Source organism: Scyliorhinus canicula, chromosome 4, assembly GCF_902713615.1.
Source record: "Scyliorhinus canicula chromosome 4, sScyCan1.1, whole genome shotgun sequence".
Lineage (NCBI taxonomy): Eukaryota > Metazoa > Chordata > Chondrichthyes > Carcharhiniformes > Scyliorhinidae > Scyliorhinus > Scyliorhinus canicula.
This window is the reverse complement of record NC_052149.1, coordinates 17,665,301-17,681,945: the sequence shown is the minus strand read 5'-3', so window position 1 is coordinate 17,681,945 and position 16,645 is coordinate 17,665,301. Positions and strand designations below refer to the sequence as shown.

At 44.8% G+C, this 16,645-nt stretch overlaps 1 protein-coding gene across 3 annotated transcripts in view; it reads right to left on the bottom strand.

The window, feature by feature from the left end:
* The window catches only part of zgc:153916 (serine/threonine-protein kinase N2), a 138,654-nt gene that overhangs the window by 43,573 nt on the left and 78,436 nt on the right, over positions 1 to 16,645 (bottom strand). For all 3 annotated transcript variants that reach the window (XM_038793776.1, XM_038793777.1, XM_038793778.1), the window contains 4 exons: positions 16,461 to 16,606; positions 9,765 to 9,894; positions 3,254 to 3,402; positions 2,947 to 3,160 (listed from right to left, as the gene is read on the bottom strand). In XM_038793776.1, coding sequence (XP_038649704.1) covers positions 2,947 to 3,160; positions 3,254 to 3,402; positions 9,765 to 9,894; positions 16,461 to 16,606 — 639 coding nt within the window. The remainder of the gene's footprint in view (positions 1 to 2,946; positions 3,161 to 3,253; positions 3,403 to 9,764; positions 9,895 to 16,460; positions 16,607 to 16,645) is intronic.

The following is a 16,645-nucleotide window of genomic DNA, read 5'->3' as shown; positions in this document are numbered from 1 at the left end:
TGAGCCACCGTGCTGCCCTCCAAACAAACTTTGATGTCACGGGAGACTAGGCCCGAATTTGGTAATGGCAATATAGTGCATGTCGACAAGATGGACAAATGTATTGTACAGTGTAAATAATTCAAACTTGTCAGGAACAAAGAGGATTCTTCGTGTTCTTGTACTTAAATGCCTAAGGCCCATGACCAGTGTGGTGAAGCAATAACCAAAGCAAAAATATTAAGATGCACTGCCAAGACTAGTTAGGCCTTACTTGGAATATGGTGTTAAGTTTTGGAACCTTCAGATTTGTAAAGTACCAGTCGTAAAGCCAGACAGGTGCAAAAGGCTGCCGCTACTTATTTTAAAGAATTATAGAATCCATGCGGATCTGATGCAAGTACTTAAATAAATGAAAGATGTAGACTGGGTACACGTGAATCATTTCAATTAAGTAGTTCAGAAAAGGACCAGGCACAAGGGAGGAACTAGGTTATATATGTCAGGAAGATGGGAGCTAGAAGGTCTATGGAACATGTGAGAGTGCAGATTTGCTGCATGATCAAGTAAAGGAAGAGATCACGACATACGAAAGAGGGCGGAAAAAGAAACAGTATAACCATTGAGGGTTCTCCATTTAATGATTTTGATTGCCGTAGGGGGTCCAGAGAAAAACTTTCCATGAATTTCCCCTTCCTAAATTGGCCTTAGTTTTTTTGTCTTCTCTGGTGGATCACATGATTGCTGGCAGGAGAACATATTGTAAATTAAGGTGTGTGGGGCAGGCTTGATGGATCAGCTGCTCATTTCTTGCCCTTCATCGTTCACATGTAGAACTAGGTATTTTGCGGTCAGCAAGTGCAGGCCAGCAGGAGCGATGGTTGTGAGGGACAAGATAGATGGGGCAGATAAGTTGGGAATTTGCTTGGGTGGTGTAGAAAAGGCCAAGGAAAGCATTTGAGGAGTGGATCGTCAAGCTGATGAAAAATGGGGTTGAAAATTTCAACAACATTAGTATACAGTAGAACCATAGGAAGGTTATGTTCTCGGAGTTAGAAGTAAGTAGCTTTGGTACGGCTGATGTGCAGTTTGAAGATCAGATTAATGTCATAAACAACACTGATTGTACACCACTGGGTTTAATTTAAGCAAACAACTGACTGCAGTGGAAAATAAAATCAGCACCTGATATGATGTCAAGATTCTCTAAGAAACAGGCTGATCTTGCTAGCATTGGGCTGAAAGAACTCTGTGTCAAGGAGACCGAGGCCCCTAACTTCTCAGAGTGGCAATCTCCAGTGGATTGCCACTCTGGAATGAATTTACCCTCGTTGAAATTCCAAAGCCTGTCTGGCCCAACCTTCCTCACTCGGGCTGGGTGAGACAGGAGCTGCGAAGCGTATCCCCAGCTGCAGTGGTCGGGCTAGTAAGTCATTGGTGCACGGGGTGTCCCGCACGAGGCTCGGTCTGGGTGTTTAATGTCCTTCTAACTTTTTCACAGTAACTATCAGGATAAAACTGGCAGAATCACCCGAAGTAAATCGCTTCTGTTGGATGGTTCCCAACCCAGCGCAATTGTCCAGTGCAAGTTAGCACTTCTGGGAAATTGTTGGCTAGATCCTCATGTAGGAACTTCCTAGAGGGATCGCATAGCACATCATTGGAGTACCCCTTAAATGCAATGCTGAGGAGCCAGGAAGTTGTGGTCCTGGGTATCAGATACAGCCAGATGCATGGCAATATAAAAGAATCAAGCGTGGCACCAATGAGGTATCTCGAGAGTCACTTTTGTAAATTTGAAGCTGACTCCATATTTGCTGATCATTTTACTCAAGTGTAATGTGACAATGAAGAACATTTAAAAACGGGAGACTTTGAGCACACCAAAGTGAGTGTGTGTGAAAACGACAAAACATTGGGACCATGAGTTGGCTGTTTGGATAAGATGGAATGGAATCAGAGGTAATTTCATTGAGGGTGCCCATGGTAGAGATAGGATGGTGATAGAGTCGAGAACAGTTAGAACAGTACAGCACAGAACAGGCCCTTCGGCCCTCGATGTTGTGCCGAGCAATGACCACCCCACTCAGAAAGGTATAGGTATCATAGGCGCCATGGTTTACAGTCGCATAATGGTGGTGATTGTGACCTGACTGATCGTGGCACCATGGAGGACGGAATCAAAACAAAAGCCATTTAAAGAGTGAGTTGTAGAAATTGCCAGGCACACAGTAGGACAAAAGTAAAGTATCTGAGAACTTGAGAATAATTAAATGGGTTGCTAAGTTGGTAAACTCCGTGGTACTACAAAAAGGCAATGGAGAAAGTACAGAGTAACAGCCTTCCTTTTTGGACTGTGACGTACTTTGATTCTAATGACAGCAACTGGGAAGATGGGGAAAATACCCAAGGAAGGGAATGTTCACAATAATGGTAAGAGCTTGGCTGAGTGGTAAGTAACTATGCATGTGGATGGTGGGTTCACAATAAAAATCAAGTTAGAGATGCACCAATTCTGGAACCAATTTAATAACATATTTGAACCATTTGTTCAAATAAGAAATACATAAATTATTGGTTTTAGTTTCCTGTAAGCTGATGGGCCTGCAGAAGAGAGATGACAATCATGTATTTGCATTCTTGTTTGCATAGCTCTCAGAAAGGTCTACCATCTTATTTGTCAATATGGCTTTGTGATACTGTGATTATGCAAATCAAAAGTATAATGCAAATGGCAAGTACAAAACATTAGTATGCATTCATGACATGTACACAAGGAACCATTTTGTTAAACTTCATTGGATTATTACCGAAACTTGGGATTCGTCTTTTGGATATATGGCACCCTATTATCTATCCAACTCCACGGCCCCCAACCCTCTATTCATCCAAGAGGATATCATCACAGGATACTACCAATGATGTCTATTTTTAAAACGCAAATACACACACACTCTAACTTCACACCTGTTAATGCAGCAGGTTTGGATAGTGTGCTATACTGATTCTGGGGATAAAGCACACTGTGACGTGGACTGAGGGCTGGTGATGAAACCATTGACAATTCGTCTTTGATAATACTGCTCTTTGGGTGGTTTTTTGGAAGCTCGCTCAATCTTTGCTCCAACGAGTATTTTAAAAGATCCAACTTCTGACTTGATTCATTAAATCTTGCTTGTGCCTGGGTGAAAAAAAAAAAGAGAAAATACTTAACCAAGTGTATCGTAGATCTGCAGTAACAAACATGCAATGCATAAATTACTCTTCAAATTACCTCTGAAAGTGCTTTCTTATCAGGAACCTTCCCAGATCCAAGAAGTCGCATGACGTTCTTTGCTCCTTCTGCCACTGCATATTCTATTCTGAAGTGATGCCTGAGCTCTTCAACCCTAAGCTCCAGGGGGCTCATCACTGGCTTTGTTGCTTAAATAAAAAAAATAATAGTGCAGACTGTTACTGTACAACTAAAATATAAAAAAAAGGAGCCAGCCGTTAAGCATGGCAAAGATTCATAAATATGCCCGCAAACACATCCCAATAGACAAGTTAAATTCTACGTGAACAGAAACCTTTCATTGAAAAGCAGACACCATTTTGCAACGGGTATTTTTTGTACGTAGGCCCTCCAAAGAAAACTGAGCTTATTATTCCATGCCAAATGAATGCTTGAAAAGGGATGTTACTACGTCATCAAAAATAAGTTGACACTTCTAAACGAATCCACTATGGAGAATCCATGCCGGGGTGTCTGTGCCCTCACCTCAATGGTCATTCGTGTGACCATCTGAACCGTGAGCTAATTGACCAAAAGGAAGCATCATCAAACAGTGTCCTCACCTGGGGCAAGGGGACGCAAATCCACTTCTTGAACCCAGGCAGGCCAAGGCCAAGTGCAGCACTCTTACTCCCCCTCCAACTGAGATTAGCAAACACAAGGCAGACCAGAGACTAGACTAGAGGCCTTCTATATCCATCCAGTTCTGCACCACAATAAATTTACCCATCATAACATGCAGCGTCATTAAGATTAGTATTTTAAAAACTGATCAGGAGAAAGTTCAGTTTTATTTTTTTAAGTTTTACCAATCTCAATCAGGGTATTAGTAGGTTGGAGTTCATGGCAGTGTTGACTAGACATGATTGTTGGAATGGAGAATCCTATACTGACCAAATGTCCTTTTAACAAGTTATCAGCATAGTCGCCATGTCTCAATACATTTTAAATGCTGTTCCCATTGCCCTACAGTCATTACGGCTCAGTGGGCATTCAGCCCAAAGCCCTTACGAGCTCGACGTAGAGCAATCCAGTCAGTCAGTCTCATTTCCCTGCTTTATCCCATTGCCCTTTATTACCTCAAGTCCAAATCCAATTTTCTTTTGAAATCATTGATCCAACTTCATTAATATGATTTCAATACTCGGCAGGCAAAGCATGAAAATGACCCAGTTTTTCATCTTAATCAGTTTACCTTTCTCAAAAACACCAACACATTCTAAATGATGTAAATAATTAGGATTTCTCAAGTGCATCTTTATCTCCTGATATCCTTTTATAAGCAACAATTTGTCATTCTACAAAGGTGAAGACAATTGCAAGTAGAAAGTCAGAAGCAGATGGAATGGATTCTGGGCTATTGTAAGTCACAGGCAGCAATGCGAAAGCTGCTTTGGTGTGATTCCTGCATTCTGGAACCCAGGAGGGGGCAGGAAAAGATGACAACAAATGCACTTTGATAGCATAGCTGCATCATTCTCCATTTCGATGCTTAGAAATTGGACACCCCGTGCTGAAATCGCGTTTGGAGCGGGGGCGGAGAATCCACTTTTATGTCCAAATCGGGCCCGACGCCGCTCCCGCGCGATTTACGTGGGGCGGCTGGGGGGGCCAATGCCATAGGCTCTCCCAGCGATGCTCCGGTCCTGACTGGCCGAATTCCCGATGGCGTGGTTCTAACCATTGCTGGCCAGTCAGGACTCTGTCTGCGGCCGCCCTGGTTGGGGGGGGAAGGGGCGCCTTATCGGTGGCCGGGGCGGCGATCGGACGGTTTAGATGGAGTGGCACGGGGCAGATCGTTGCAACCTTGTTTCTTGGTCCAGGTCCGTCATCACGCTCAGCACGGCCGCTGCAGGCCGCCGCCGTGCGCATACGCGGACTCGGAACGGGAAGTGCTGGGGCCCATATCCGCAGCTTAAGCTACGAGAAGCACTCTGGGTCCCAACCAGTTCCCTGCAGATAGTTGAAAGTCTGGCGTGAAACACCAGTGTTTTTATGCCGGCGAGGGGACATAGCTCTATTTTTAGAGAATCCAGCCCCGTTTACTTGAAAGTGCATAAGAAAAATAGACTACAGTCACGTACAAATGCAATTAGGGTTGACGGTGTGGGGCGCGGTGAGGCTGTTTACGAAGTATTACAAACTTCAATAGAAGCAACAGCAAGCAGTTGCAAATCCTGATGAATCGCCTGCTCAAAGCTGGAAGGCAGAGGTCTTGAGTCTTAGTATATGATTCATTTCAGGTCCATGACTAGTGTTGTGAGCCTCGTACAAAAGCAAACAATGTTCAGATGTGTTGTCCGAATGATTATATAAAAAACAAGAAATACTAATCTGCCCCTTTACAAAGCCTTGGTCAGGCCTCATCTACAGTGTTTTAATTCAGTTTTAACCCTGCCATATACTGGGCAATACAGTAGCCATAGAAAAGATTCAGAGATTCTAGTTTAAGGACACTCCTGTTTCCCCAATAACAGGAGCGAAAATCAAATTTCAAGCGGCTTTGAGTGAATCTAATCTTTCATTATTTAACAAATTAAAAATCAATCTGGTAAGATATTCAAACAGGACAATAAGGGTCAACCAGGAACATCACACAAGCACATAATTATTTTAGATGATAAGAAATACTTCTTTACAGAGAAACATCAACCCTCGGAACAAGGTGGTGGTTCTGCAGTGACTGCAATCTGACTACAGGTACTGGAGGAACTCCTGAGTGTGGCCAACATAACCGCAGGATTTGTAAGGTATTGGGGATATCGCCCCATCATTGTGGTCACCTGGGACGTGTTTGAAATACTTTTGGGATTGCAGAGAAATTTTCAAGAGTTTTTTCTTCCCCCAAAATTGACCCAAAATCTTTTGCCTCTGGGGGTTGAGAAGCAGTACTAGGAGAAGAGAGAGGCTGGACGATGGTGTGTAGCAGTCACATTATGACACTATCCGACAGACTCAATAAACCAGCTGGCCTTTAGTCCTTTATTTCATATTTTAAAAAGTTTCCCAGGAATTTGAGCTAATCAGGGGAGGTGGTGGCTTAGTGGTATTATCGCTGGACCTGTAATCCAGAGACCCAGGATAATGACCTGGGGACCCAGGTTCAAATCCCACCACAGCGGGTGACAGAATTTAAACTGAAGGAAATAAAAGTCTAATGATTACCATGAAATCATTGTCGATTGTTGTAAAAACCTATCTGGTTCACTAATCTCCTTTAAGGAGGAAATCTGCCATCCTTACCTGGTCTGGTATGGATGTGACATGTGACTCCAGACCCACAGCAGTGTGGTTGGCTCTTAAATGCCCTCTGAAATGGCCTAGCAAAACACTCAGTGGTATTCAACTGCTACGAAAACACAAAAAAGGGATGAAACCGGACGGACTACCTGGCACCGACAATGGCAAACCCAGCCCTGTCAACTCTGCAAAGTCCTCCTCACTAACATCTGGGGGCTTGCTCCAACGTTGGGAGAGCTGACTCACAGACTAGCTAAGCAACAACCTGAAATAGTCATACTCATGGAATCATATCTTACAGACAATATCCCAGACGCCATAATAATACTACGGTGGCGCAGTGATTAGCACTACTGTCTCGTGGTGCCGAGGTCCCATGTCCGATCCCCGCCCTGGGTCACTGCCCGTGTGGAGTTTTCACATTCTCCCCGTGTTTGTGGGGGTTTCGGTCTCACAACCCAAAGATGTGCAGGCTAGGTGGACTGGCCACGCTAAATTGCCCCTTAATTGAAAAAATGAATTGGATACTCTAAATTTATTTTAAAAATTAATAATCTTTATCGTCACAAGTAGGCATACATTAATACTGCAATAAAATTACTGTGAAAATCCCCTCGTCGCCACATTGCGGCGCATGTTCGGGTACAAGGAGGGAAAATTCAGAATGTCCAAATTACCTAACAACACGTCTTTCGGGACCTGTGGGAGGAAACCGAAGCATCTGGAGGAAACTCATGCAGCACGGGGGCATGGTGGTTAGCATAAATGCTTCACAGCTCCAGGGTCCCAGGTTCGATTCCCGGCTGGGTCACTGTCTGTGTGGAGTCTGCACGTCCTCCCAGTGTGCGAGTGGGTTTCCTCCGGTGCTCCGGTTTCCTCCCACAGTCCAAAGATGTGCGGGTTAGGTAGATTGGCCATGCCAAATTGCCCGTAGTGTCCTTAAAAGTAAGGTTAAGGGGGGTTGTTGGGTTACGGGTATAGGGTGGATACGTGGGTTTGAGTAGGGTGATCATTGCTCGGCACAACATCGAGGGCCGAAGGGCCTGTTCTGTGCTGTACTGTTCTGTGTTCTATGCAGACACAGTGAGAATGTGCAGACTCCGCACAGACCCAGGAATCAAGTCTGGAACCGTGGCACTGTGAAGCAACAGTGCTAGCCACTGTGTTACGTTGCCACCCTTGCAGGTAGTGAGGGAACCAACAAGAGGGAAAAACATACTTGACCTCATCCTCACCAATCTGCCTGCTGCAGACACATCTGCCCCTGACGGAATTGGTAGAAGTGACCACCGTACAGTCCTTGTGGAGACAAAGTCCCGTCTTCACATTGAGGATACCTTCCATCGTATTGTGTGGCACGACCACTGTGCTAAATGAGATAGACTTCGAACAGATCTAGCAACTCTCTGGGCATCCATGAGGCGCTGTGGGCCATCAGCAGCAGAATTGTATTCAACCACAATGTGCAACCTAATGGTTTGGCATATCCCCCACTCTACCATTATTAGTAAGCCAGGGGATCAACCCTGGTTCAATGAAGAGTGCAGGAGAACATGCCAGGAGCAATGTCACACATACTGAAAATTGAGGTGTCAACCTGGTGAAGGTGCAAAACAGGACGAGAATCATAGAATCCCGACAGTGCAGGAGGAAGCCATTCGGCCCATCGAGTCTGTACCGGCCTTTGCTCCCATAGAGCACCCTACCTCCCCCAATCCCCCACTCCTAGCCCCATAACCCCACCTAACATTTGGGCAATTTAGCATGGCCAATTCACCTACTTATGTGCCAAACAGCACAAGCAGCAAGTAATTGAGAGGGCTAAGTGATTGCACAATGAAAGCATTAGATCCAAGGTCTGCAGTCCTGCTACATCCAGCAGTGAATGATAGTGGTCAGCACAGTAGTTAGCACTGTTGCTTCACAGCTCCAGGGTCCCAGGTTCGATTCCCGCTTGGATCACTGTCTGGGCAGAGTCTGCACGTTATCCCAGTGTCTGCGTGGGGTTCCTCTGGGTGCTCCGGTTTCCTCCCTCAGTCCAAATATGCACAGGTTAGGTTTACTGGCCATGCTACATTGCCCTTAGTGTCCAAAAAGATTTGGGCTGACAAGTGGAAAGTTATATTCGCGCCACACAAGTGTCAAGCAATGACCATCTCCTACAAGTGAGGCATTCAATGGCATCACCATTGCTCAATCCTCCGCAATCAAGATCCTGGGGGTTACCATTGGTCAGAAACTGAACTGGACTAGCCATATTAATACTGTGGCTACCAGCACAGGACAAAGGGTAGGAATCCTACAGCAAATAACTTACCTCCTGACTCCCCAACGTCTGTCCACCATCTACAAGGCACAAGTCAGGAGTGTGATGGAATATTCTCCACTTGCCTGGTTGAATGCAGTTCAAAGAACACTCGAAGCATGACACCATCCAAGAAGCAGCAGCCCACTTGATCGTTACTCCATCCACTCGCTCCCCTACAAAGCAGCCTGCTTGATTGCTCTCCCTTCCACAAACATTGAAACCCTCCTCCACCGACGAACGGTGGCAGCCGCGTGTACCACGGGTGTGTACCACCCGTGTACAAGATGCACTGCAGTAACTCACCAAGGTTCCTCCGACAGCTCACGACTATTACCATCTAGAAGGCCAATAGCAGCAGATAGTCGGAAATCCCACCGCCTGGAGGTTACCCTCCAAGACACTCACCACCTGACTTGGAAATATATTGCCGTTCCTTCACTGTTGCTGGGGCAACATCCTAGAACTCCCTCCCTAATAGCACAGTGGGTATACATACACCTCTGGACTGCAGCGCTTCAAGAAGGCAACTCACCACCATCTTCTGAAGGACAACTAAGGATGGGCAATAAATGCTGGCCGAACCAGCGTTGCCCACATCCCATAAATGAATTTTTAAAAAAATCATTAGATAGCTGCACATTTTTGTGTTTAACGAGGAACAGGCAGCGACACTGCATCGGCAATACCGATCTAAGCATCAGTAATTAAATCAAAGTCCTGATAACAATTTTTGTTTTGCGAAGACATATGGATAGAACGCCATTACAAGGGACAAATTACATAAATCTATATTAGAGGGAACAACAAAGAACTGTTACATCAGAGATTTAGATGCATCAGTGTGCAACTAGGACTAAATCTTGCATGAGAGCACATCGATATTACTATATTTTCATAACTTGTAAAGCCTATTTGTAACAATGGTGCAGAATAGATTTTTCATATGCTAATTATAGGCCTTACCTATTCCATCTGAATTGTCAAAGGCTGTTTCACTAGTCTGTGTAGATTTAAGAATTTGCATCCTGATAACTTCTATTTTTGTTTTACTATCCTGAAGCATTTGTTGAGCCGCAGCTAATAGTTTTCGATCCTGGAAAACAATAAAAGGTGCTTAATCCAATATCCAAAACTTTTCAAGTAACATTTCAATAAAGCAACTTGCAAAGTGTGACTGTCTTAGAATAAATGAACTGACATGTGGGATGTGGTCTAAATCAATCTGCTTTGACATGATACCTTTAGATTTCCTTTGGCATGTACGGAATCACCAAAAGGACTCCATGAACGTAAAAAATAGAATGGAACAAGTGTCCAGAAATTGAAGGACTGAAATGTGTTTTTTTTTTGGAACCGAAATACCATTTTCACACCCATCTCGTCTCCTTTGCCTACATTAAGGGACTGCTGTTCAAAATAATTAATTGTAGCTGGGACATTTTGAACATATAAAGTTCTATAGATGCGAAAATTGTTATTTTTGCTTCTGAACTTATTTTATTATGGCTAACGCTACAGAAAGGTTCATGTTCACTGCTCCTTGCTCCTCCCGAGGCAAGAGTATCCCACAATACTCTAAATCCAAGGGAAAAATCCGCTACAAATTCCAGAACCTGAAACTAAAACAGATATTGCTGGAAATGCACAGCAAAGTCAAATGTGTGGTGTTTTTTGTGTTGCTAAATTCAGGATGGTTTGCGTAGTGTTCACAAAGACCACAAAATTTAACTTGAACAAAGCTATAAATTTATTGACACTAATTTGGTTTCGACATGTACTCCTAAATAAAATACAGTTGATAATAAACAGATAATCTACACTCATCTACCACTAATCTCTACACTGTAACATTAACTATGATCTGCTCTCACTCACACCATCTTTCCTTCAGTCTGCTCTCTAACCTTCTCAACCGCTCACCCATAAGGCTTAGCATCAATGTCTTATATACTTGTACATCTAGCTCCCTCTAGTGGTTGAGTCATACATTTCCTTAACCCTTGCAGTTCTTACATTTACGATACCACAAAATGGTCTGCACCACAGACATCAATCTGTGCTTTTCTCCTTTCAGATGTACAGACTTGCTGCACATTTCCAGTTTTCCTTTCCTAATTTAAGACCAGCAAAAACTTATGCTAATGTGTATTACTCCAAAATAAACAGTAATCTTTGTTGTTGCAATTTTAATTCTACAGTGTGCCAATCAATGGAACATGGATTTTTAGTTTAAAACTAAGGCGATTCAAAGTATAATTGTTTGTTCTTAGTCAGTGCAACAAGTACATTTTCTGCGGTAAATCAGCCCAGACCAGATAAAAATGGAAAGAAAATTCCTCAACAACAGCCGTTTTTAAATAGATGTATCTTTTGATGCTGAATGCAAGGCAGTATGCAGAACGTCAACTGCTTTCAATCACATCCCTCAATTTTACCTAGTTATTCCCTAATGGGCAGAAACTACAAGACGTAATGTGTTCTATTACTGAACATGCTAATATTAAAAGTAAGATTCAGCCAAAGTTTGGTTCCTATGAAAAACAAACAGTCGTCTAGTTTGGTGAATACTTCGTCTAGCCGGGCAGAACTCCCTAAGCCTTTAGCCACAAAGAAACTGGTCCTGCTTTTCAATGGAAAAAAAAGCAGGAGGTGATGCATAATGCTTCGGCACTGTGATTTCAACAGTAGAGCTGTAGTCTAGAGATTGCCCTGCCTTTGTGCCAAACAAAATATGCAACAGAGTTTAGCCTCAAGAGAATATGACCAGCTTCCCAGATGGTTTAGTGAACAAATGCACATTTGGTGTGTTATTCAGCCACATGAACCAGAAGGTATCGGGTTCAATCCCAGTACTATGCTGATCACCATCAAGGAATCAATTGGAGCACTTCATTAGCCCAGGTTAAGAAGGAGGAAAACGAACATTTAGGGCTTCTGCTTCCCCGTTTTTATTTAGCAACATTTGGAAATGTTTATGCCTATCTCAGGCAAGGACAAAATGCAGGCCATAATGCCTGCTGTGACCAAACGTGCATTGTCAGGAAGCAAGCTCACATACAGGACAAGCTCACAGAAAGGTCAGTCACTTGGTTAAGGTCCTGGAGACTGCCAGCTCCTGGACAGCTATATATCTCAGTTAGGAGTCAGTAGCTTTGAGAGAAATGGGGTAAGAGAGAGAATATCTTTATGTACCTTTAAAGCAGAAGGGAACATAATGAGTACCATCAGTTGTACTCAGCAGTGTACTTCACTGGAAATAAAACTGAGTAATGTCAAACATAAAACCGGCAAAGATCTGGTGTTTTTTGGTTAACCACAGTTCTTTTAATATTATGCCAAAGTTATGCAGCACAGAGGTATATTGTAAAATATTAAATCATGCTCTGTGACAGCACATTGTGCGTATCAAGAATGCTTGGAAGCCACTTGGATGAGCTCCAGAGAACTCCCAGTGACCGGGAGTAAACTATGCCCCATAAATCAGGAGAGAACCTTAGGGACAAAGCAAGGGTGTGGTTGAAATTTTGGAATAACCAAAAAGATGTAGAAACAATTATACCCCATGAAGATCTTCCCCATATAAACTCCCAGATACAGTCTAATGCATTAACTTCACTATCAGTTTATATTGGTTGGTGATTTCATGTGATCGAGGTGAAGGATGCATGCACAGGGAGCAGAACACCTTCCATTTAAGCATCAGTCAGCACCAAGGACTTGGATTCAGAGTAGTGATCTTACTGCACTGTTACTTACTGCACCAGCCTCCCCGGACAGGCGCCGGAATGTGGCGACTAGGGGCTTTTCACAGTAACTTCATTGAAGTCTACTCGTGACAATAAGCGATTTTCATTTCATTTCAACAGTGTACCTTAGTCCCAACTTCACAAGAACACCCTGTGCTACATCAATGTTTACCCCATCCCATCTCATGCCAGCAATAATCATGCACTGGATGTGTGCCATTAGGGCTTTGATTGAGAATAGTCAAACACATTCAAGGACAACCTTCAGAGCCAGGAGGGGAGATATCAACACCAGTCTCACTTTAGTAGCCAAATTAGTATAGCTGCTTTCATACTGCACTTGCGACTCACAAACACCATCGCTTAATGGGTGGGTCTCTCACAGCTGACTGCTACCTGAAAATAAACCTGTTGGGATTTACCAAGGCTGGTAAGATCTGGTAAAAATGCTCTTAAGAATATTCAAACAAATTTACTTTGGATTTGCAGGTGCATGACCCACATATTGAGAGCACCACTTGCACCGAATATAAAAAGTACTTTTTTAAAAATTCCAGAACACAGTAAAAGCTGACGAGCTGAACAGGAAACTCACTTTCTTTTTGTAAATATATTTTTATGGAATTTTAGACTTATCAAAATTTACACTACACAGATAAAATGAGAAAAAGAAACAGAACATGAACAACAATCACATCACGTGTGTCCTTGGCAGGCATAAGGAAACCTCCCTGTCTCTCCACTGTGTTGTGTGTGTATTTCCCTTCTCTCTGGCGGTTCTCCCTTTTCTCCCTGTCAATTCCCCCCCCCCCCCCCCCGCATTCTTCCTGCCTGTACCCCGTCCCACCTTTCTTCCTTTTTGAACCCTAGGGACTTTCCCCCCCAACTTATGAACCCTGGTGAAGAAGGAATTGGGATGTAGATCGGGAGTGATCTGAATATGAAGAGGAACCTGGCAGCACATTCATTTTAATTATCTGTATCCTTCCCGCTAATGAGAGCGGGAGTGAGTCCCATCTTCGTAGGTCTCTCTTCACCTCCTCCACCAGGCTGGAGAGGTTCCACTTGTGGAGCCTCGTCCAGTTGTGAGCTACCTATATCCCCAAGTACCTGAACGTGGCTTGGGTCATCTTCAACGGTAGTTCCTCCAGGTCTTCTTCTCCCCCATGTGTCCCCACCGGCAAGATTTCACTCTTCCCAGGTTGAGTTTGTAACCTGAGAAGGCATTGAACTCTCAAGGAGTTCCATTAATTTTCCCATGCTGGCCAGTGGCTTCGACACGTGGAGGAGCAGGTCATCTGCATAAGAGTGAAACTCTGTGCTCCCCGCCCCCTCTAAATTCCGGTCAACCATTCCACCGATCTAAGGACGATTGCCAGTGGCTCAACTGCCAATGTACACACGGTTCCCCATGCAGCTGACAGTATTGAACTGGTGCCGTTCGTCCGCTCCCTCGCCGTAGACGCACTATACAGGTGTTCTACCACACGTGGTGAACCCTGCTCCAAACCCAAACCGTTTGACCACCTCCATGCTACGCGATCAAAGGCTTTCTCAGCATCCAGGGAGACTATCACTTCTGGTGTCTCCTTCCAAATGGAGTCATTATTACATTCAACAGGCGTCTGATGTTTGCTGTTAGCGGTCTGTCCTTGACAAACCCGGTCTGATCTTCCACCATCACTTTTGGTGGATAACTCTCCAGGGGTCTCACCAGTGCTTTCACCAAGACTTTAGCATCAGTGTTTAAAAGAGATGGGGCTGTATGACCCACACTCTGCCAGTTCCTTGTATTTTTTGGGGATCAGTGAGATCGAGGCCTGTGCCAGTGTGGACGGCAAGGTCCCCTTCGACAGTGAATCGTTGAACATCTCCCGCAGATGTGGGTCTAGCGTGTTGCAAATTTCTTGTAAAAGTCTACGGGGAACACATCTAGCCCCAGCGCCTTCCCTGACTGCATGGAATTAATACCTTCCATGATCTCATCGCATCATAGCGGTGCTTCCAGCCCGTTTCTTACCTTCCCCCACCACTGGTATTTCCAACCCGTCAACGAATTGCTTCATCTCCGAGTCCCCCCTCTGGGGACAGGGCAGTGTACAGGACTCGGTAACAGATTGCAACGGCCTCATTAACCTCGTTCGGGGCCTCAACCACCATATCATTCTTGTCCCTGACTTGCACCATTTCTTTCGCAGTAGGCTGCTTTATTAGTCAGGGTGCCAGCATGCAGCTGGCCTCGTCTCCATGTTTGCAAAAGGCCCAGTGACTGGCAGAGCTGGTGGACTGCTTTCCCAGTGGAGAGTAGGTCAAATTCCATTTGCAGCTATTTCCTCTCCACCAAGAGTTCAACGGTTGGTGGAGTACTGCCGATCCACCTCCAATATTGAGTCGATCAGCCGCTGCCTGGTTATCCGGTGCTTCTTATCCCTAATAGGCCCCCTGATCACTGCCTTCAGTGCCTGCCAGAATGTGGAGGGCGATACCTCCCCGTTCTGGTTGCAGGTTACGCAACTGTCAATGGTTTGGGATATTTTTGTGCAGAACTCTATCAGCGAGGAGAGCTGTTTGCAGCCTCCATGGGTTGGGGGGGGGGGGGGGGGGGGGGGGGCATTGGGTCTGGCCCTTCTCCAACCTCACATCCACGTAGTGCAGCGCGTGGTCGGAGATTACGATTGCGGTATTCCGCCCTTACTACCCCTGGAAGCATCATTTTCCCTATGATGAAAATGTCTATAATAATCTTTATTATTGTCACAAGTAGGCTTACATTAACATTGCAATGAACTTACTGTGAATATGAGAGTAGGCCTTGTGCATGTGGGGAAAAAGGGGAATTCTTCTTCCCCCCCCCCCCACCCCAGGTGATTAAATCTGCATGGAACCACCCCCACCCATATGCTCCATAAAACCAGAACTACCAGGGCCCTTTCCAGGGTGCCACTGACCATAACTGATCACCCCCCCCCCCCCCCCCCGAGTCTGTTGCTGTATTCGTTGCCATGAACATTACCATCCTGTTGACCACCCCTATAGTTACCTCTTTTGCCCTAGTGTTGAAGCATACATGAAACGTTTGTCCCACCCAGCCTTTCCTTATCCACAATCGGTCTTTCTCTCATAGGTGCGTCTCTTGAAAGAAGGCAACGCCCACTCTCAGGCTTTTGAAATGGGCGAGGACTCTGGATCTTTTAACCGGCCCATTGAGGCCTCTCACGTTCCATGTAGCTATCCTAATAGGGGGTCAGCTGTACTTGGCCTGTGGGCCTGACCCTGTTTTGTCTGGGCCTGCCCTCGCTCCTTTCAAAATGTCCGCTGTCTACTTCCTCTCTTCTCGCCGTCTCCACGTGCCACATGTTGTAACCAGCACTCTACCACCCCCCCCCCCCCCCCCCCCACCCAAGCCCCGAAGCCCTCTACCCACATGCCCCCTCCCCTCATCATCCCCCACACTCCCACTCCCTTGGCTCTACCACCCCATCTTCTGTCTCCCCCGATTCCTCCCTTCTTGCTCTTTTTGTTTCTCCTGCCTCTCTCCAGTCGCACTGTCCGGACCTGTAAATACTTAATTACCTGCAAAAACTTGCATTCAAAGTATCATCTTGCATCACTGACTTCGTCTATATATGTGTTTGCGGAACCCACCTCTTCACTCAACTGGTGAAGAAGCTCAGCTCTGAAAGCTAGTGATTCCAAACAAACCTGTTGGACTTTAACCTGGTGTTGCAAGACTTCTTACCATAATGATTTTGTTGAATGGCTAGCAATGGAGCTCAGTGTCTGCTAGAAAAGTTGAGAATAAATGGATGCACTAACATGCAAGTAGTAAACAATGGTTCATTTGAATAGATGGTGTTTTCATATAGGTGATTCTATTGTGCACAACCCTGTAGGTGTATTTTAAGCAACCTACCTTTGAAGATCCATTCGAGTACATCTGAATCATATTCTCAGCTCCCAACTTCACTTTCAACTCAATGTCCAATTGTTTCTTCAAGGCAGCAATGCGGCTATTATTTGTAGACTCTGGGTTAGGGGTATCCGGGGTTCGTGGACAATCTGAAATCACAAAGGACTTGTGCATGGAATTCCATAAAT